This window comes from Eumetopias jubatus, unplaced genomic scaffold (genome assembly GCF_037043125.1).
Source record: "Eumetopias jubatus isolate StellerSeaLion01/CBP00866 unplaced genomic scaffold, mEumJub1_p1.0 scaffold_2, whole genome shotgun sequence".
Lineage (NCBI taxonomy): Eukaryota > Metazoa > Chordata > Mammalia > Carnivora > Otariidae > Eumetopias > Eumetopias jubatus.
This window is the reverse complement of record NW_028274808.1, coordinates 188,763,189-188,786,310: the sequence shown is the minus strand read 5'-3', so window position 1 is coordinate 188,786,310 and position 23,122 is coordinate 188,763,189. Positions and strand designations below refer to the sequence as shown.

Below are 23,122 nucleotides of genomic sequence, written 5' to 3'. Positions count from 1 at the left end.
TATTCTAGTGAATGCTTTTTATTGGTTAGAATGTAATGTTTTTGACTTAATGGATGGCTGAAACATTACAATGTAATTGAACAGTTTTTCTAGATCTTTTTTTTTATTTTTTATTGTTATGTTAATCACCATATATTACGTAATTTGTTTTGGTGTACTGTTCCATGATTCATTGTTTGTTCATAACACCCAGTGCTCCATGCAGAATGTGCCCTCCTCAATACCCATCACCAGGCTAACCCATCCCCCCACCCTCCTCCCCTCCAGAAACCTCAGTTTGTTTTTCAGAGTCCATCATCTCTCCTGGTTCGTCTCCCCCTCTGACTTACTCCCCTTCATTCTTCCTCTCCTGCTATCTTCTTCTTAGTTTTTCTAGATCTTAAAAAAAACCATATCCAATATATTCATTCTTTTTCAAATAAAAGGAACAAATAATATAATACAGCCTGATTCTAGTTCTAGGAATTTTTTTTGTACTGAAGATGAACTTTTCCTGAATGAAACGGAAGTCTAAATGTTATGGTACAAATAAAAATAAAAATGTTAAAACAGAAATTTTAATTTTTGAAAAATGATGTTTCAAGTCGACTTGACTGTTGGAATTAGACTAAGAAAATAAGGTACATGTTAATTTTATACAGCACAGACAATGAAAAGTTTACTGAATTTACTTTTTTTGGTGGGGGATGTTTCAATTTAGGTTTTGCAAATTGATGATGTGACAATAAAAATAAGTGCTTTAAAGGCAATCTTTGACCAACTGATGACGTTTGGTATTGAGCCATTTAAAACTAAGAAAATCAAAGCTGTACAAAGTGAAGATGCAGAAATAAACACTGATGGAGACCAAGAGTTCAAAGAAGCTGAAGAAGAGACTGCTACAGCCAAGAATGTTCTGAAACTCCTTTCTGATTTCTTAGATAGTGAGGTAAGAAATAATCACAGCCTTGTTATTATGAAATTTCTTTTTATTGTGTATGTTTGTGCTCTTTATTTTTTTTAGGCTGAAGCTTAAATTTGACCAACATTTAAAAATTTTGCCTTTTAAATATAATTAAATTCCACTTTCATTCCTAATATAGCTTGTCCCTCACTGTCAGATTGTATGTACAGAGAATTGAAGTGTAAACAAAAATGACTATTAGAGGGGGTTCCGTTTTTTTTGTTGTTGTTTTAATCTTTTCCCATGTCTTTGTGATTTATGACTTAAAGTTTTTCCCCGGGAGTCTTAAATAATTTAAAATAATTTTACATTGGGTTGGTGGAAGGTCTGAGATAGGGTATGGGATTAGATTTTTTTCCTTAAGGTACCCCTGAACTACATTTTGTAGCATATATAAACAATCAAAAAAAATTTTTTTTAAAGATTTTATTTATTTATTTGACAGAGAGAGACACAGCAAGAGAGGGAACACAAGCAGGGGGAGTGGGAGAGGGAGAAGCAGGCCTCCCGCGGAGCAGGGAGCCCGATGCTGGGCTCGATCCCAGGACCCTGGGATCATGACCTGAGCCAAAGGCAGATGCTTAACAACTGAGCCACCCACGTGCCCCAACAATCAAAAATTTTTTCTATTTTTTTATTGAGGTGAAATTGATATAAACAGTTTTAAAGTGGACAGTTGATTGGCATTTAGTACCTTCACAATGTAATGCAACTGCCACATCTATCTAATTTTTAAAACATTTCCACTATCCCAAAAGGAAGAACTGTATCTTTTGAACAGTTGCTCCCTATTTCTCCTTCTGCCCGTGCCCTATAGTCACTAATATGCCTTTTGTCTCTATGGATTTAACTTTTTTGCATGTTTCATATAAATGGTATCATATAGTATGTGACTTCATGTCTGCTTTCTTTCACTTAGCTTCTTTTCTTTCTTTCTTTTTGGATGTATTTGTTTATTTATTTGCTTTATCTGTAAGTCCCATGGGGGAAGGGACTATGCTTGCATGTTGTTGTTTTTTTTTTTTTTATAACCAAGGTATAGTACATCATTAGGTTTTGATACAATGTTCAGTGATTCATTAGTTGAATATAACACCCAGTACTCATCATATCACGTGCCATCTTTAATTCTTATCACCCTTTTACTCCATTCCCCCACCCACCTCCCTTTCTGCAACCCTCAGTTTGTTTCCTGTAGTCAAGAATCTCATGGTTTTTCTCCCTCAGTGATTTCTTCCCATTCAGTTTTCCCTCTCTTCCCCTATTGTCTTCTGCATTATACCTTATGTTCCACATATGAGTGAAAACATATGATAATTGTGTTTCTCTGATTGACTTAATTCACTTAGCATAATACCCTCCAGTTCCATCCATGTCGATGTAAACGATAGATATTCATCCTTTCTGATGGCTGAGTAATATTCCATTGTATATATGAACCACATCTTCTTTATCCATTCATCTGTTGAAGGACATCTCGGCTCCTTTCACAGTTTGGCTATTGTGGACATTGCTGCTATAAACATTGGGGTGTGGGTACCCCTTCTTTTCACTACATCTGTATCTTTGGGATAAATTGCTGGGTCATAGGGTACTTCTATTTTTAACGTCCTGAGGAATCTCCATACTGATTTCCAGAGTGACTATACTAGATTGCATTCCCACCAACAGTGTAAGAGGGTTCCCCTTTCTCCACATCCTTGCCAACATTTGTTGTTTTCTGTCTTGTTAATTTTAGCTATTCTGACTGGTGTAAGGTGGTATATCATTGTGATTTTATTTTGTATTTCCCTGATGGCAAGTAATGTGGAGCATTTTTTCATGTGTCTGTTGTCCATTTGTATGTCTTTGGAGAAGTGTCTGTTCATGTTTTCTGCCCATTTCTTGACTGGATTATTTGTTTTTTGGATGAGTGTTGAGTTTAAGAAGTTCTTTGTAGGTCTTGGATACCAGCCCTTAAAACCCATTCCATAGGTTTGTTGATTGTTTCCTTTGCTGTGCAGAAGCTTTTTATCTTGATGAAGTTCCAAAAGTTCATTTTTGCTTTTGTTTCCCTTGCCTTTAGAGACATGTCTTGGAAAAAGTTGCTTTGTCCAAGGTCAAACAGGTTGCCGCCTGTGTTCTCTAGGATTTTGATGGATTCCTGTCTCACATTTAGGTCTTTCATTCATTTTGAATTTATCTTTGTGCATGATGTAAGAGAATGGTCCAGTCTCGTTCTTCTGCATGTGGATGTCCAGTTTTCCCAACACCATTTGTTGAAGAGACTTTTTTTCATTGGATATTCTTTCCTGCTTTGTTGAAGATTAGTTGACCATAGAATTGAGGGTCCATTTCTGGGCTCTGTATTCTATTCCATTGACTAATGCATCTGTTTTCATGCCATATCATGCTCCTTTAATGATTACAGCTTTGTAATAGAGCTTGAAGTCAGGCAATGTGATGCCCCCAGCTTTGGTTTTCTTTTTCAACATTGCCCTGGTGATTTGGGGTCTTTTCTGATTTCATAGAAATTTTAGGATTGTTTGTTCCAGCTCTGTGAAAAATGTCAGTGGTTTTTTGATAGAGATTGCATTGAATGTGTGGATTGCTCTGGGAAACATAGACATTTTAACAATGTTTATTCTTCCAATCCATGAGCATGGAATGTTTTTCCATCTCCTTGTGTATTCCTCAGTTTCTTTCATAAGTGTTCTGTAGTTTCTAGAGTACAGATCCTTTACCTCTTTGGTTAGGTTTATTCCTAGGTATCTAATGGTTTTTGGTGCGATTGTGAATGGGATCGATTCCTTAATTTCTCTTTCTTATGTCTCATTGTTAGTGTATAGAAATGCAACTGATTTCTTTGCATTGATTTGTATGCTGCCACATTGCTGAATTGCTGTATGAGTTCTAGCAATTTTGGGGTGGAATCTTTTGGGTTTTCCCCATAAAGTATCGTGTCATCTGCGAAGAAAGAGAGTTTGATTACTTCTTTGCTGATTTGGATGCCTTTTCTTTCTTTATTTTTTATTTTTTATTTTTATTTTTATTTTTTTTGCTGGGGCCCACACAGGTGGTTTATTTGCCTTTTCTTTCTTTTTGTTGTCTGATTACTGAAGCTAGGACTTATAGCTTCAGTAGTGGTAAAAGTGGGCATCCTTGCTGTGTTCCTGACCTTAAGGGAAAAGCTCTCAGTTTTTCTCCATTGAGAATTATAATCACTGTGGCACTTAGCTTATTTTTGAGGCTCATTCATATTGTAGCTTGTATCAGTACTTCATTCCTTCTTATGGCAGAACACTCTCTCATTTTATGTATATATCACAATTTCCTTAGCCCTTCATCCATTGAAAAATATTTGGGCTGTTTTCATCTTTTAGCTATTGGGTGTATAGTCCTGTTATGAACATGTGTGGGCATGTATTTGTTTTGTGTTCTTTGGGGTATATGCCTAGGAGGGGCTTACTGGGATTTATGGTAATTTTTTTTTTTTTTAATGATTCACCCCCAATCTAGTTAATTAACACATCCCAACAATTCACATATTTATTTACTTGTTTTAGTGAGAACATTTAAATTCTACTCTCCTAGCAAAGTTCAATTATACAATACAGTGTTACCATCTATAATCACCATGTTTTACATTAGGTCTCCAGAATTTTATTTATTTATTTATTTATTTTTTAAGAACTTGTAGCTGAAAGTTTGTACCCTTTTACCAATGTTTCTGTATTTCTCCCAACCCCCCAGTCCTGGCAGCTACTTTTCTACTCCATTTCTATGAGTTTGACCATTTTTTTATTTTATTTTATTTTTTTTTTAGATTCTACATTTAAAGTGATACATATAGTATTTGTCTTTGTCTGGGTGTTTCACTTAGCACCGTGTCCTGAAGGCCTATCCATGTTGTTAATGGTAGGATTTCCTTTTCTTATCTCCAAATATATTCTGTTGTATATATTCATATATATGCCCATCTTCATTCATTCATCTGTCAGTGGGCATTTAGGTTGTTTCCATATCTTGGCTATTGTAAATAATGCTGCAGTGAACATGAGAGTGCAGATATCTCTTTGAGATTCTGTTTTCATTTCCTTTGGATATATATCCTGAAGTGAGATTGCTCTGTCATATGGTAATTCTATTTTTATTTTTTTATTTTTTTTAAGATTTATCCATTCATTTTAGAGAGACAGTGTTTGAGCAGGGGAAGGTGCAGAGGGAATGGGAGAGAATCTCAAGCAGACTCGCCCCTGAACAAGGAGCTGGATGTGGGGTTTGATCTCAGGACCTGAGCCGAAGTCGGACAATGAGCCACTCACGCACTCTTGTTTTTAATTTTTTGAGGAACCTCTCTGTTGTTTTCCACAGTGCTGCACCAGTTTACATTCCCACCAGCAGTGCACAAGGCTTCCCTTTTCTCCACATCCTCACCAATACTTAGCTTTTGGGTTTTTGTTGAAAGTCATTCAAACAAGTTGAGGTGATAATGCATTGTGGTTTTGATTTGCATTTCCATGATGATTAGTGATGTTGAGCACTTTATCGTGTGCCTGTTGGTTGTTTCTGTGTTTTTAGAAAAATACCATTTCAACTCCTCTGCTCGTTTTTTTAAAGTTTTTATTTAAATTCCAGTTAGTTAGCATACAGTGTAATAGTAGTTTCAGGTGTCCATATGGTGATTCACCACTTCCATACAACAGCTGATGCTCATCACAGGTGCCCTCCTTCATCCCCATCACCTCTTTAACCCATCCTCCACCCATCCCCCTTCTGGTAACCATTAGCTTGTTCTGTACAGTTAAGAGTCTTGTTTCTTAGTTTGCCTCTCCTCTTTTTTCCTTTGCTCATTTGTTTTGTTTCTTAAATTCCATGTATGAGTGAAATCAGATAGTATGTCTTTCTCTGACTTATTTCACTTAGCAAATACTCTCTAGATTCATCCATGTCTTTGCAAATGGCAAGATTTCATTCTTTTTGATGGCTGAGTGATATTCCACTGTGTGTGTGTGTGTGTGTGTGTGTGTGTGTGTGTGTGTGTATATATATATATATATATATATATATATATATATATACACACCACCTCTTTATCCATTCATTAGTTGATGGACACTTAGACTCCTTCTATAATTTGACTACTGTAGATAATGTTGCTATAAACATTGGGGTGCATGTATCCCTTTGAATTAGTGTTTTTGTATTCTTTGGCTAAATACTGAGTAGTGCAGTCATTGGATTATAGGGTAGTTCTATTTTTAACTTTTTGAGGAACCTTCGTACTGTTTTCTAGCGTGGCTGTACCAGTTTGCATTCCCACCAACAGTGCAAGAGGGTTCCCCTTTCTCCATATCCTTGACAACACCTGTTGTTTCTTGTGTTGTTGATTTTAGCCATTCTGACAGGTGTGAGGTGCTTTCTCATTGTAGTTTTGATTTGTATTTTAATTGGATTGTTTGGGTTTTTTTGCTATTGAGCTATATGAGTACCTTATATATTTGGAATATTAACCTGTTATTAAATATATAATTTGCAAATTTTTTTTGCAATATATAGGTTGTCTTTTCATTTTGTTGATGGTTTCCCTTGCTGTGCAGAGCTGTTCAGGTTGATGTAGTCCCACTTATTTTTGCTGATGTTGACTTTGCTTTTGGTGTCAATCCAAAAAATCACCAAGACCTGTTTTATTCTAGGAGTTTTATTGTTTCATGTGATCATTTTCTTTAACTTCTTTGAGGAACTGTCAAATTGTTTTCCACAGCAGTCAAACCATTTTGCATTTTACAACATTGTACAAGGACTTCAATTTTCCCACATTCATATCAACACTTGTTATTTTCCATTAAAATTTTTTTTAGCCATTTTAGTAGATTGAAAAGATACTTCCAGTGGTTTTGAATTGTATTTCTCTAATGACTAATGAGGAGTATCTTTATGTGCTTGTTGCCTATTTGTATGTCTTATTTGGAGAAATGTCTTTTCAAATCCTTTCCCATTTTTAAATTGGGTTGTCCCTTTTGGAGTTCTTCATATATTCTGAGTAGTAGATCCTTATCAAATATATAATATGCATATATTTTGTCCTATAGGTTGACTTTTCTTAAGAATGTCCTTAGATATATAAAACATTTGTAATTTTGATAAAGACTAAGTTATGTTTTTTACCCTTTTATTGCTTGTGCATCTTTTGGTGTCCTAAGAATATATTGCCAATCCAAGTTATGGAGATTTGTCTCTGTGTTTTCTTCTAAGAGTTTTACTTTTAGCTTTTTATATTTAGGCTTTTGATGAATTTTCAGATAATATTTCTACATGGTGTGAGGTGGAGTTCCAACTTCATTGTTTTGCTTGTGGACATCCAGTTTGTCTTAGCACCATTAATTGAAGATAGGATTTTTTTTTCCCACTGAATTGTTTTGGCACTTTTGTTGAGAATCAGCTGGACCGTACTTGTGTGAGTTTATTTCTGGACTCTCAATTATATTACATTATCTCTGTCAATCCAGTACCACACCATTTTAATTGGTGTAACTTCATAATAAGTTTTGAAATTAGGGAGTTGAGTTCTCCAACTTTGTTCTTTATTTTCAATATTGTTTGGCTACTCGGGGTCCTTTGCAATTCTTCATGAATTGGAGGATTGGTTTTTCCATTTCTGCAAAAAAGCCCATTAGAATTTTGATAGGGGTTGCATTTGGACATGTAGATCACACTGGATAGTATTGCCGTCTTAATAATGTTAAATCTTCCAATCCATAAACTTGGATGCCTTTCCATTTATTTAGGTCATCTTTCATTTCTTTCAAAAGTGTTTTGTAGTTTTCAGGGTATAAATGTTTGATTTTCTTGGTTAAATTTATTCTTACGTATTTGGATGCTATTGTAAATAGAGTTTTCTTAATTTCCTTTTTGGGGGGTTCACTGATTTTGTATAGAAACTTAATTGGGTTTTCTGTGTGTTTATTTGATTTGGTATTCAACTTTGCTGCATTCACTTATTAATTCTTGTAATTTGTGTGTGTGTGAATTCTTTGGGATTTTCTCTATATAGAATCATGTCATCTGTGAAGAGACATTGTTTCAATTCTTTCCAATTTGTATGTGTTTTATTTCTTTTTCTTTCTGTTTTATTTTTCCTGCCTAATTGCTCTAACTGGAACTTTCAGTACACTGTTGAGGCAGCAATGGTTAAAACAAGCATTGTTCTTTCGTCTCTAATCTTAAGGGAAAATTTTTCAGTCTTTAACTATTTAGTATGATGTAGGTTCTTTATAAATGACCTTATCACCTTGAGAAAGTTCCCTTCTATTCTTGTCTGGGTTTTTTTCTTTGTTTTGGCTTTGTTTTGCTTTTGTCATGAAAGCATGTTTAATTTTTCAAATACTTTTTCTACATCAATGAGATGCTTGTATGGGTTTTTGTTCCTTTGTTTTATTGATGTATGTTACTTTGTTTGATTTTCTTCTGTTGAACCACCCTTGCATTCTTAGGATAAGTTCTACTTGGTTATGGTATATGGTGTATAATCTTTTTAATATGTTGTTGGATTTGATTTGGTACCATTTTGTTGAAGATTTTTATGCCTGTATTCATAAGGGAAATTGGGCTGTTGTCTTGCACTGTCTTTGTCTCCCTTTGGTTATTCGTGTAATACTGACTTCATATACTGAGTTAGGAATTGTTTGTTCCTCTTCTGTTTATTGGAAGGCTTTGAGAAGATTGCTGTGAATTCTTCTTTTATTACTTGGTGGGAATTTACCAGTAAAGCCATCTGGGATTGGACTTTTTTCTTGGGGAGGTTTCTCATTACTTATTCAATCAAAGTATAATTAGAGGTCTATTTGGATTTTTTTTTTTTTTTTTTTTTTTTTTTTACTGAATCAGTTTTGGTAATTTGTCTTTCTAGGAAATGTCCATTTTATCTAAGTTATTTAATTTTTGGTGTTCAGTTTATAGTATTTTACAATTCTTTTTATTACTGTAAGGTCAGTTGTAATGTTCCTGCTTTCAATTCTGATTTCAGTTGTTTGCATCTTCTTTCATCTTTATCACTCTAGCTGAAGGTTTGTCAATTGTGTTCATATTTTCAAAGAACCAACTTTTGGTTTCATTGATTTTTCTGTTTTTCTCTCTGTTTTGTTTCTCTTCTCTAATCTTTAGTATTTTCTTTCTCCTTCCTTCTTTAGGTTTAGGTTTTTTTTTTTTTAATAAGTTCCTTAAAGTATAAAGTTAGGTTATTGAGGTATTTTTTGTTTTGTTTTGTTTTTTTTAATTCCAGTGTAATTAATGTACACTGTTACATTAGTTTCAGGTGTACAGTATAATGATTCAACAGTTCTGCGCTTTACTCAGTGCTCATTATGATAAGTGTACTTTTAGTTTCTTTCACCTATTTTATCCACCCCAACTCTCCCCCCTTTCCTCTGGTAAAGGAGTTTGTTCTCTTTATTTAAGAGTCTGTTTATTGGTGTGTCTTTTTTTCATTGTTCCGTTGTTTTGTTTCTTAAATTTCATATATGAATGAAATCATATGGTGTTTGTCTTTCTTTGATTGACTTTTTTCTTTTTCCTTTTTTTTAATGCGGGCTCAAACTCATGACTGTGAGATCAAGACCTGAGCCAAGGTCAAGAGTCGAACACTTAACCCACTGAGCCACCCAGGCACCCCACTGATTGATTTATTTCATTTAGCATTATACCCTCTTGATCCATCCATGTTGTTGCAGATGGCAAGATTTCATTCTCTATTTTTTATTTTTGGCTGAGTAATATTCCATTGTATGTATTTATATATATATATTTATCCATTCATCTACTGATGGACACATGCATTGTTTCCATATTTTGGCTATTGTAAATAATAGTGCAGTAACTATGTGTATGTATCTTTTTGGAATTGATGTTTTTATATTCTTTGGGTAAATACCCAGTAGTGGAATTACTGGATCATATGATAATTCTATTTTTAATTTTTTGAGGCACCTTCATACTTGCATTCTCACCAACAGCACATGAGGGTTCCTTTTCTCCACATCCTTGCCAAACTTGTTGTCTCTTGTGTTTTTGATTTTAGCCATTCTTACAGGTGTGAGTTAATATCATTGAGGTTTTGAATTGCATTTCCCTGATGATAAGTGATGTTGAGCATCTTTTCATGTGTCTGTTGGCCATCTGTATGTCTTTGGAGAAATGTCTGTTCATGTCTTCTGCCATTTTTTAGTGTTGAGTTGTATGAGTTCTTTATATATTTTTGATACTAATTCTTTATCAGATATGTCATTTGTGAATATCTTCTCCCATTCAGTAGGATATCTTTTAGTTTTGTTGATTATTTCCTTTGCTGTGCAGTAGCTTTCTGTTTTGATGTAATACCAGTAGTTTGTTTATTTTTGCTTTTGTTTCCCTTTCCTCAGGAGACATATCTAGGAAAGTGTTGCTACTGCTGATACCAAAGAAATTACTGCCTGTGTTCTCTTCTAGGATATTTATGGTTTCAGGTCTCACATTTAGATTTTCATTTAGCATTAGCATTTTGAGTTTGTTTTTGTGTATGGTGTAAGAAAATTGTCCAGTTTCATTGTTTTGCATGTAGCTGTTTAGTTTTCCCAAAGCCACTTGTTGAAGAGACTTGTCTTCTTCCCATTTGTATGTTTTTGCCTCCTTTCTTGAAGATTAATTGAACATATAATTGTGTGTTTATTTCTGGGCTCTGTATTTTGTTCTTTTGATGTTTGTGTCTATTTTTTGTGCCAGTGCCTTACTATTTTAATTACTACAGCTTTGTAGTATATCTTGAAATCTGGAGTTGTGAAACCTCCAGTTCTTCTTTTTCAAGATTACTCTGGCTTTTTGGGGTCTTTTGTGGTTCCATACGTATTTTAGGGCTATTTGTTCTAGTTTTGTGAAAAATGCTATTGGTATTTTGGTAGGGATTGCATTAAATGTGTAGATTGCTTTGGGTAGTATGGACATTTTAACAATATTGTTCTCCCAGTTCATGAACATGGAATATCTTTCCATTTGTTTGTGTCATCTTCAGTTTCTTTTATCACTGTTTTATAGTTTTCAGAGTACAGGTCTTTCACCTTCTTGGTTACATTTATTCCTAGGTATTTTAATCTTTTTGGTGCAATTGTAAATGGGATTGTTTTCTTAATTTCTCTTTCTGTTACTTTATTATTTGTATATTTAGGAATGCAAACAATTTCTGTATATTGATTTTTGTATCCGACCTTCCTGAATTCATTTATCAGTTCTGGTAGTGTTTTGGTGGAGTCTTTAGGGTTTTCTCTATAGGATATCATTTCATCAGTAAATAGTGAATTTTACTTATCCCTTACTGATTTAGATGCCTTTTATTTCTTTTTGTTGTCTGATTGCTACGGCTAGGACTTCCAGAACTATGTTGAGTAAAAGAGTGAGAGTGGATATCTTTGTCTTGTTCCTGATCTTAGGGGAAGAGCTCTGGGTTTTTTATGTTTTTTTGTCCTTTTTTTAACCACTGACTATGATGTTAGCTGTGGGTTTTTCATTTATGGCCTTTAGTATGTTGAGGTATGTTCCCTCTAAACATACTTTGTTGAGGGTTTTTATTATAAATGGATGTTGTACTTGTCATATGCTTTTTCTACATCTATTGAAAAGATCAGTAGATCAATAGAACATTTAGCCTTTGTCTTGTTGATGTGATGTATCACATTTTTTTTTTTCACAATATTTGCAAATATTGAGCCACCCTTGCAACCCAGGAATAAATCCTACTTGATCATGATGAATGATTTTTTTTTAATTTTTAAAAATAAAAAAAAAAATTTTAATATACTGTTTCCATTTGCTAATATTTTGTTGAGGAATTTTGCACCTATGTTCATTAGATATATTATTTTGTAGTGTCTTTATGTGGTTTTGGTATCAGGGTGATGCTGGCTTCATAGAATGAATTTGGAAACTTTCCTTCCTCTTCTATTTTTTGGAATAGTTTGAGAAAAATAGGTAACAACTTTTCTTTAAATGTTTGGTAAAATTCACCTGTGGGGCCTAGTGGCAAGTGGCCCTGAACTTTTGTTTGTTGGGAATTTTTTTTATTATTGACTCAATTTCATTGCTGGTAATTGAACCATTCAAATTTTCTATTTATTCCTGATTCAGTTTTGGGAGGTTACATATTTCTAGGAATTTATCTGTTTCTTCTTGGTTGTCCAGTTTGTTGGCACATAATGTTTCATAAGATTTGCTTATCATCTTTAATATTTCTGTGATGTTGTTATTTTTCTTATTTCATTCTGATTTTGAGTCCTCCTTTTTTTCTTTTTCTTTCTTTCTTTTTTTTTTTTTTTTTTTGATGAATCTTGCTAAAGTTTGTCAGTTTTGTTGGTCTTTTCAAATAACAAGCTCCTGGCTTCATTTATCAGTTTTATTAGTTTTTTTAGTTTTTATTTCATTTATTTTTTTTTCTAATTTTTGTTTTCTTTCTTCTACTGGTTTTGGATTTTGTTTATTCTTCTTTTTCTAGCTCTATTATGTGTAAGTTTAGGTTGTTTGAGATTTTTTTTCTTTCTTGAGGTAGGTCTGTATTGTGATAAACTTCCCTCTCAAAATAGCTTTTGGTGCATTCCCAAAGATTTTTTTCCTTTTAATGTCTCTCCATTTTACTTTTTGATTTGTTTGATTTCTTGGTTGCCTCCTTAATTGTTTAGCAGCATATTATTTAACCTCCATGTATTTATCTTCTTTCCAGATTTTTTCTTGTGGTTGATTTCTAGTTCCATAGCATTGTGGTTGGAAAAGATGCATGGTATGATTTCAGTCCTTTTGTTGAGATTTGTTTTGTTGGCTAACGTGGTATTTTCTTGAGAATGTTCCATGTGCCCTTGAAAACAATGTATATTCTGCTCTTTTGGGATGGAATGTTCTGAATATATATCTATTAGATCCATCTTGTTTAATGCATCATTGAAAGTCATTATTTCCTTGTTTATTTTCTGTTTGGATGATGTATCCATTTCTGTAAGTGCGGTGTTGAAGTCCACTACTATAATTATATTGCCATCCATTACTTCCTTTTTTTTGTTTTTTGTTATCTTTTGATTATGTATTGTCCTTTGTCTCTAGTTACAGACTTTGTTTTAAAGTCTGTTTTGTCTGATATAACTGTTTCTACCCCAGCTTTCTTTTCACTTCCATTTGCAGATAAATGTTTTTCTATCCCTCACTTTCAATTTGCACATGTCTTTAGACCTGAAAAGAGTTTTTTGTAGGCAGCATTTTTTTTTTTAAATCCATTCTGTCACTATATGTCTTTTGATTGGAGCATTTAGTCCATTTACATTCAAAGTAATTATTGATAGGTATGTACTTACTGCTCTTCTGTTACTTGTTTTGTGGTTGTTTTTGTAGTTCTTCTCTGTTCCTTTCTTGGTCTCTTCATTCACAGTTTGCTGGCTTTCTTTAGTGATATGCATGGATTCCTTTCTCTACTTTTTGCTTATCTGTTACTGATATTTGATTTATGGTTACCATCAGGTTTACATATAACCTGCTATATATGGATATAGCAGTTTATATTAAGTTGATGGTTGCTTAAGTTTGAACCATTTTAAAAGTACTAAATTTCTACTCCTCTCTCCCCACATTTTAGAGACACAGTGTTATACTTTCTTTTCCTTTTGTGAATTCCTTGACTGATTTTTAGGTATACTTAATTTCACTCCTTTTGTGCTTCCTAGTTTTCTTACTCCTGCTTATGGTGTTTCTTTTCCACTAAAAGAATCCCCTGTAACATTTCTTATAAGGCTGGTTTATGGGGATGAAGTCCTTTAGCTTTTTTTTTTTTTTAGATTTTATTTATTTATTTGACAGAGACACATCGAGAGAAGGAACAGAAGCAGAGGGAGTGGCAGAGGGAGAAGCAGGCTTCCCGCCGAGCAGGGAGCCCGATGCGGGGCTCGACCCCAGGACCCTGGGATCATGACCTGAGCCGAAGGCAGATGCTTAACAACTGAGCCACCCAGGCGCCCCTGAATTCCTTTAACTTGTTTGTCTGAAAAACTCTTTATCTCTCCTTCTATTCTGAATGATAGTCTTGCTGGATAGAGTGTTCTTGGTTGCATGTTTTTTCTTTCAGCACTTTGAATATATCATGTCATTCCCTTCTGAGTTGCAAAATTTCTGCTGAAAAGTCAGCTGATATTCTTATGGGGTTTCCCTTGTGTGTAACCTTCTTCTTTTCTCTTTCTGCTTTTAAAATTCTCTTTAAAGTCAGTTATATCATATCATATTGTGGAACATGAGGAATAGCGTGGAGGACATTAGGAGAAGGAAGGGAAAAATGAAGGGGGGGGAATCAGAAGGGGAGACGAACCATGAGAGACTGTGGACTCTGAGAAACAAACTGAGGGTTTTAGAGGGGAAGGGGGTGGGGGGATGGGTTAGCCTGGTGATGGGTATTAAGGAGGGCACGTACTGCATGGAGCACTGGATGTTATACACAAACAATGAATCACGAGGACTACATCAAAAACTAATGATGTAATGTATGGTGACTAACATAACAGTTTAAAAATAAAAATTAAAAAAAATAGAATTCTTTATCTCTGCTATTTGCCAATTTTTAAAAGATTTTATTTATTTTAGGGAGCATGTGAGCAAGGGGAGGGGCAGAGGGAGAGGCAGAGAATCTCAAGCGACTCCACACTGAGTGTGGAGCCCGATGCAGGGCTTAATTCCATGACCCTGAGATCATGACTTGAGCTGAAAACCAAGAGTTGGGCACTCAACCGACTGAGCCACCCAGGCGCCCCACTACTTTTTGCCAGTTTAATTACTATGTGTTTTGGTGTGGACCTCCTTGGGTTGATTTTGCTGGGGGCTCTCTGTGCCTCTTGGGTCTGGATTTCTGTTTCCTTCCCCAGTTTTGGACAGTTTTCACCTATTCTTCAAATGAATTTTCTCCTCTTTTCTCTCTCTTCTCCTTCTGGGATCTCTATAATGCAAATGTTATTATGCTTGGTGGTGTCACTGAATTCCCTTAATCTATTCTCATTTTTTATTATTTTTTCTTTTGTTCAGCTTGATTATTTTCCATTACTCTGTCCTCCAGTTCATTGATCTGTTCTGCTTCCTCCAATCTACTGTTTATTCCCTCTAGTGTATTTTTAATTTCAGTTACTGAGTTCTTCATTTCTCATTGGTTCTTTATTTTTTTCCATCCCTTTGTTGTGGGTCTCACTGAGATCCTCCACTCTTTTCTCAAGTCCAGTGAGTATCTTAGTGACCATTACTTTAAATTATCTATCAGGCATATTACTTATCTCCTTTTCATTTAGCTCTCTTACTTGTGATTTTGTCTTGTTTTTTTATTTGGGACATATTCCTCTGTCTCATTTTGTCTAACTCTGTTTCTACATGTTAGGAAAGTCAGATTTGTCTTCTGCTCTTGAAAGTAGTGGCTGTATGAAGAAGAGGTCCTGTAGTGTCCTGAGTGCAGTGTCCCCTGCTCACCAGAACCTGGTGCTTCAGGAGTGTCTCCTTTGTGTGCTACGCGCCCTCCTGTTGTGGCTGAGCCACGTTTGCCTTCAATCCAGTCATCTGCAATGGTTCCCTTTGCTTGTTGGCAAGCTTTAGTCCCTATATTTTTGTGGGTCAGTCTGGGGCTACTTTAGGCTTGATTGGGTCAGCCTGGGTGTTTGTCAGAGATGTGTTCACAAAGAACGGAAATGACTCTCCCAGTGTTGTCCCCTGGGAAGCTTTCATTGGTAGGCAGGGCCTGCAGTCAGATTAGATGTGTGCCTTCACCCCACTGCTTTAGCTGCTTTGGAGAATTTCTGTTGTGGGTGAGTTGGAAGGGGCAGGTCTGGAGAATTCAGGAGTGGGGTGTGCTGTTAGCAAGGTAGGTGGAACATGTTCATCCTGGGCTGGTTCCCTCAAATGTTGGATATCTGGGCTGGGGGCCAGAGGAGGGAAATGGCACTGCCAGCTCTTTTGTTCTTGGAGAAGTCTCCTAAAGATCCCTGTCCCTCTAGCACACATTCTGAGATTAGTAAATAAATCTTCCTGTATACTCCAGGCCTTTTGCAAATTACTGCTTTCATGCTGTATCTTAGGGGTTGTTTGTTATGCTCTCTCCTTAAGGGCAGGGACTGAGTTTCCTATCTCCATTTGTCTCTCCCAGAGCCCAGTTGGCTGATTTTTTAAAGTTCCACGTGTTAAGCCCCACTGATTTTAAGAACTCACAGTGTTAAGTCTCTCTGGTTTTCAAAGCCATATGTTATAAATGGGATTCTTCTTTCCAGTGCAGTTCTCCAGTACCTGGGGTGCCTGGGGTGCCTGGGGTGGGGTCTCCTCCTCTCCTCTGTCCAGTGGCTGCAGTGTCCCTCCTGTGGACAGTCCCATGAGTCAGTTTGGTTCATGGCCATGTCTCCACCCCTTGTGCTCTTTTCGATGTGGCCTCTTCTCTACATTTAGCTGTGGAGAGTCTTTGGGTTGTTTTCTGGGTGATTTACACTGATGTGGATATTATCTAGGTATATCCATGGGAGGAGGTGAGCTTAGGATACTCCTATTCCACCATCTTCCTGGAAGTCCGAGATTTTTTTTTTCTTTTTCAGTGTAGGCATTTACTGCTATACATTGTCCTGTGAAGACAGCTTATGTTGCACTTCCTAGGTTTTGGGTTTTTGTATTTTTCATTTTAGTTCATTTCTAAGTGTTTTCTAAATTTCCTTTTTATGTCTTCTTTGACTCATTGGTTTGTAAAAAGTATATTGTTTACACATATTTGTGAATTTTACAGTCTTCTTCTGGTATTGCTTTCTAGGTATATTCTCTTGTGGTTTGAGAAGATATTTTGATGTTTTAATTCTTTTAAAATTTATTTCGAGTTGTTTTTGGCCTAACATAGTGTCAGTCCATGAGGATATTCCATGTGCCCTTGAGAAGGAAGTGTATTCTACTATAGTGAGGTGGAGGGACTACGTGTTTGGTGGGTCTGGTTGGTCTGTAATATTGTTCAAGTCCTTGTTTTCTTGCTGATCTGCCTGGGTACTCTGTCCATTCCGGAAAACTCTTCAGTTATTATTGTTGAGCTATTTCATTCTGCATTTCTGCCAATGCTTGTTTATGTATTCTGAGGCTCTGTTTGTTTTATCTATACTTTTAATTATCTTTTGATGAATTGACCTTTTTAATATCAGTATTTATCGTTCTTTGTCTCTTTTAATAGTTTTTGACTTACCACATTTTGATTGCAAAATTGTAATCAGTCCTTCCTTGTCAGTGATTTAAGTGTAAATAAATTAAACTCACCAGTCAAAAGGCAGTTGTTGGTTTTTAAATTTTCAGTTAATATTCAAGCGATATACTAATTTCCTGTTGGGAATTACCCAGTGCTGTGGGCTTGCTGACATTGCATTGGTAGAAAATGACTGAACAGTAAAACTGTGTGACAAAGGAATGAAGCTTTTTTTTTTTTTTCCTTAAATAGTACTGGTACCTTAATCTCTTTATGGCTATATTAGATTCTGTGATTTTGACTTTATTTTTGTCATTACCACTAAACAAAATCTGACTTACTTCACTGCCCTCTGGGCCCTAATAAGAATTGTTTTACATGCTTTAAAGACTTGCAGTTCTGTTTCATTTCAAATTCCTGACATTCAACTTCAGATGGATCACTATCGCTATCAGGAAAGTATGTCACAGTTAAACATTTTAAAGAGATGGGGAGCATGCAGCCTTTGAAGTTGTAGACTTGTACATTTGTGTTCTGGTTGCATTTCTGTGAATCTTCAATAAGGTGTTTACTGTCTCTGGCTTTTTTCCTCGTTTGCAAAATGGGGATAATGATTCCTATTCACTGGATGGTTCTTTAATTAAGTCAACAAATATTTGAGGGCAAATTATGTGCCAGTCACTATGTTCTTGAGAGTACAGTGCTGAGTGGAACAAGGTTTCTGCCCTCTGGTTGTTGTGAGCCCAAAATGAGTTAGTGTGTGGAAAGCACGTGCTAGTGCCCTAGCACTTATTAATCTTGTTGGCCTCTAACTCTTTATTTTTGAGTTTTGGAAGAATTTTTGAAATAGTTCTTGTATTTGCTTGTTCCATTGTTTTTACTTCTGTCTCTAGTTTAGACTTGTTTTACATTCAGAGATTATAATCCGCAAAGATAATTTTCCTAAAACCTCATTTAAGGCTTTATTTCTCTGCCATTTCAAAAACCTTAAGTGGTTCCACATTCTGCCTCACTACAGCTGAATGTTTTTGCCTGATTTTCAGGATCTCTGTAATGTGATCACTGAGCAAATTTACTGTTATTCAGTAATAATAAACAATAACTGCTATTTGTTGAGGATATACTATGTGGCTAGCACTTTTTAAAAAAAGATTTTATTTATTTATTTGAGACAGAGCAATAGAGTGGGGGAAGAGCAGAGGGAGAGGGACAAGCACACTCCCTGCTGAGCTCTGAGCCCAACTCAGGTCTGGATCTCAGGACCTTGAGATTATAACTTGAGCTGATACCAAGAGTCAGACACTTAACCGACTGAGGCACCCAGGCACCCCTGTCTGGATAATGTTTTTAAGAGTTTTATTGGTAGTATTTCGTTATCTTTGTAACTGTAATTTTATTATCCTTTTTTAAAATTCAGAACTTTTTATTTTTGTATGAAAAAAGTAGGATACATTGGGTACCTGGGTGGCTCAGTCAGTTGAGCGTCTATTTCACCTCAGGTCATGATCTCAGGGTTATGGGATCAAGCCCCACGTGGGGGCGCTGCACTTAGTGGGGAGTCTGCTTGAGATTCTCTCCCAGTGCCCCTTCCCCCACTCACGTGTGCTCCCTCTCTAAAATAAATATGTAAATCTTTTTTTAAAAAATGGGGTACAAAGTTAATATGCACAGGATCATGCAGCTAGGAAGTGTCAGAGGCTTGACTTTAATAATTCAGTCTCTAACTAGTATTTTTAGTTGCCTGTCTTTATGCCTGTACCTCCATTTGAATATCACCATATCTTCTTTTACATTTTCTTCTCTAAGCTTTGCTTTGTTTACTCTTTCTAGGAATTCCATTTTCCACTTGTACACCTTCTATTCCTATTTACCCTTTATTCATATACATTGTCACTCCCACCTCTGGAGATTCTGTTTATAGGTCACCTTCCTCTGATGGTAGGGATCATTACCGAGTGTTTTCTATATCTTACTTCATGAGAAGCATGTAATACATTACTGTTGTAACTTTTGATTTCTTCTAAAAAAATTTTAAGGGAATTGAAGTTTTCTTAGCTAGAGTAATAATTTGTCATATAGCCTTAACCTAAAATCTTTTTATGTATCTTTAACAAATTCATAGTATGAGTGATTTTTTGATAGTTCATAGAAAAATATTGTAGGAAAGGCTACATTGTAAGGCTTAAGAAGGAAATACAAATTAAAAATTTTTTTTAATGAAAGTCATTTTTATTAGGTATCTGAACTCAGGACAGGAGCTGCAGAAGGACTAGCCAAGCTGATGTTCTCAGGGCTGTTGGTCAGCAGCAGGATTCTTTCTCGTCTTATCTTGTTATGGTACAATCCTGTGACTGAAGAGGATGTTCGACTTCGACATTGCCTAGGCGTGTTCTTCCCCATGTTTGCTTATGCGAACAGGTATTTAGTTATATTGATAAATCAGAATCTGACTTGAAGTTAAATTCAGGCTCCCCATGAGTCATATCTATAAATATAATTTTGTTACTGTTCTTTTTTTCCAGTGGTTAATAATGAAAATGAGAACTTGCCTAGATTTTATTTACCTGAATTACTTGTCTCTTTCCTAGATGAAAATATACTGTATCTTGATGGGGTGAATTTTATACATTTTTTTTTTTTTTGAGAATCCTATGCCTTTTCTTTGCTCACATACTTTTCAAATTGTTTTTCAATAGGACTAATCAGGAATGTTTTGAAGAAGCCTTTCTTCCAACTCTGCAAACACTGGCCAGTGCTCCTGCCTCTTCTCCTTTAGCTGAAGTAGATATCACTAATGTTGCTGAGTTACTTGTAGATTTGACAAGACCAAGTGGATTAAATCCTCAGGCCAAGAATTCACAAGATTATCAGGTGGGTGGGTATGTTAGCCTATGGATGGTAAGGATGATGACTATCATACAGGTCACTGTTGTTTTTGATAAAATAATCCTTTTCATAGGTTCTTAGAAATAGAGGCCATGGTTTGATCTTGAGATTTCTGGTCTATATGGTGGCACATAACACAAAGGAAGAAAAAGATCTTTTGGGAAATGTGATAATCATATAAAGATAGAAATAATTTGCTACTGAAATTCAGAACTTACCAAAAATTCAACTCTCTCACTACCCCCTCCCAACCTAGTGCTGGCTATATTAAACATTCTGAAAAATGTCCTATGTTTATCTAGGACTCATTGAATCTTCAAACGTTGGCTTATCTGCTTTGTTTCTGATACAAGGAAGGAGAATTCAAAGAATGAATTGGTCACCTCAAGCTCATTTTTGTTTTTAATTCAAAGAAGATAAGTTAACTGTAAACTGTCCCATAAATTAAACTTAAGCTGGGTTTTGGATCTTTTAACCTAATCATTTAATTAAACTTGTTACCATATTGAAAATTAATGTGTTATTAATGATTTCAGATGCTAGCTAATTAAGTTGAAAGTATAGCTTTTTAATTTAATTTAATTAATTTAATGACTGCATACTCCATTCAAGTCATTATGTTACATGTTTGGAAAGATGATTACAAAGGATATTAAGGCAAAATATAGTAAGGGTAAGTGAGAGAGCTACTAAGTGCTTTAGGACTTAAGAAGAAGGCAGGGTTCATGTAGTAGGGGTGATGAGTACAGCATTACTAGTAAAATTCAGTTCGGTCTTGTTGGGATTTGGACAGTGGTTTGGGTAGAGAAAAAGACTTTAGGTAAAAGTGATTAAATGTAGCTGGTTGTCCAAGTCATGCAGGGGACTATGGAAGAATCATTCTGGCTAAGGAGCCAGAATGGCCGTTGAGGGCAGAACGTTAAGGTAGGGAATTTGGAGTTGGCCGTATTTGCCGTAATGATGTAGGGTATATATTGAAAGGCTTAATGGGATGAAAATTACCTATTAGGAAGATCAATTTGGTGGTCAGTATTGTTATATGAGGTGAACTGGTGAGAGGAATAGAGTGAATATTAAGAGAGCAGTTGGAAATCCATATAATTAAGAGATAAAAAGCTTGTAGAAAAAAGATAATAGCAATAGAAAGTAGAAAGAAAAGTAGACAGTGACATGGAAAAAAAAATATGGGTATAAAGACATGAAGAAAGAACTTAGGGAGGCAAGGAAGATGGAATCCAACCAAGATAACTCTTAAGGTCCTGAGTATGGGTTACAGAGGACTTCAAAGAAGTTGTTGACATCTTTTAATTGCAGAGTTTTCTCCTGATCAACATCCTGGAGGAGTGAGGGAAGTAGGTTGGGGCAGAGGAAGAACCTGAACTGTCACGCAGTCTTAAAGCCCCAGCTCATCCCATAGGAATGGAGGCTCCAGAACTGGGCTAATCCTTTGAGTTGTTCAGACGGAGACAAGGCTGGGCTGTTGTATCTGCATATCTTCCAGCCATTGAAGGAGGACATTAGTGGCAGGCCCTACCATCTCCAGCTTAGATCATTCTGCACCTGAGAACTTCTAGCCTCCAGAACTCAGAGTAGCTGGAGATGAATGCTTCATTCATGAAGGGGGTGGATCTGGACCCTGTACCACAGGATCCTCTGTAAGAAGAGGGGGAGTTCAGTTGGGAAGGAATATGTTAAATTTGGATTTAGACATTTTGCATTATTATATGGCAAGATAATTAGTTGGAAATGTTTGTTAGATATGTAGAAACTATTGTAATACCATTTCCAGTTTACAAAACCTTTTTCTCTTGATTTCCTAGGCCTTATCAGTTCATGACAATTTGGCTATAAAAATTTGCAATGAGATCTTAACATGTCCATGTTCACCAGAAATTCGGGTCTATACGAAAGCCTTGGGTTCTTTAGAACTCAGTAGCAATCTTGCTCAAGATCTTTTGGTTCTGTTGAATGAAATTCTGGAGGTAAAGTAGTTTCTAATTACTCTGTATATAAATTACTGTGAACAAATTTTTTATTGAAGTAGAATTTATGTGGTTGTATTAAATTATTGTATTAAATACATTACATGGTTGTATTAAATTATACATATGTCGGCAAATTGTGTCTGCTCATTTGAAGTAAATATTTCCTTCATAAATTTAATAGAATTTTTTAAATGTTTTTAAACATCTTGATATCCATATATAACTTTTTTGAAAGAAGATTAGAAAATGCTGCATTAAAAAAACATTAATGATGTTTTCTGTTATAGCAAGTAAAAGACAGGACATGTCTGAGAGCTCTGGAGAAAATCAAGATTCAGTTAGAAAAAGGAAATAAAGAGTATGACCAAGTGGTAGCAGCACAGGATGCCAACATGACTACGACTGCTTTTCAAATTGAAGATGGTAATAACATACTAACCTGAGTATTTGTAAGATTCTGTCCTTTGCATCTTAAAGAGGCGTTTTTTTTTCTCCTCTAACATGTGGTTGGATTTCAGGAATGAAAGAAAAATGTTTCCAATTAATTCCCTTGGAAAGTGTATTACTGCTGAGTGTTTATTCTACTTTCGTAGTTTTTTTATGTGTACATTTTTCACCATATGACCATGCATACTGTCTTTGGTTTCGTTTGCTTTCCAGTATTCACGTTTTTTGGAACACTGATTTATGATAATTTTCAGTAGCTACTAATGGTACTGGTGTCATTTCTGTTTTATGAAAAATTGACTTGGAAAGACCATTTAAAATATTTAATGAAGCTTTTTAAAATTTACATTGTGTGTCATTTCCTTTAATAGAAAAAAGTAAAGAAGCATATAAAACTCCTCTCAGGGATGTAAAAGCAACCCGAGCATCAAAATCCACTCAGCAAAAGACTAACAGAGGTAGTATATGGATCTTTATAATAAAACTTTTCAATTTTGTTTTCCAATGAAATACTCACTTTGCAAGTTTCCTTGTTGATAAAGATTTTTAAATGTCTCAGATATCCTTTATTTTCAGTTCTTAGAGCTGATATTAGGTTTTGCTTTGTGTCTAAAAGATTCTAATACCAGTGTTGCTCCAAGTGCTTTTGAT

The 23,122-nt window shown here is 35.4% G+C and overlaps 1 protein-coding gene across 1 annotated transcript in view; it reads left to right on the top strand.

The window, feature by feature from the left end:
* Positions 1–23,122, top strand: part of NCAPG (non-SMC condensin I complex subunit G) — a 50,307-nt gene that overhangs the window by 24,695 nt on the left and 2,490 nt on the right. Inside the window, exons 14-19 of the mRNA XM_028087770.2 lie at positions 701–928; positions 19,390–19,571; positions 19,850–20,024; positions 21,860–22,021; positions 22,312–22,447; positions 22,843–22,929. Coding sequence (XP_027943571.1) covers positions 701–928; positions 19,390–19,571; positions 19,850–20,024; positions 21,860–22,021; positions 22,312–22,447; positions 22,843–22,929 — 970 coding nt within the window. The remainder of the gene's footprint in view (positions 1–700; positions 929–19,389; positions 19,572–19,849; positions 20,025–21,859; positions 22,022–22,311; positions 22,448–22,842; positions 22,930–23,122) is intronic.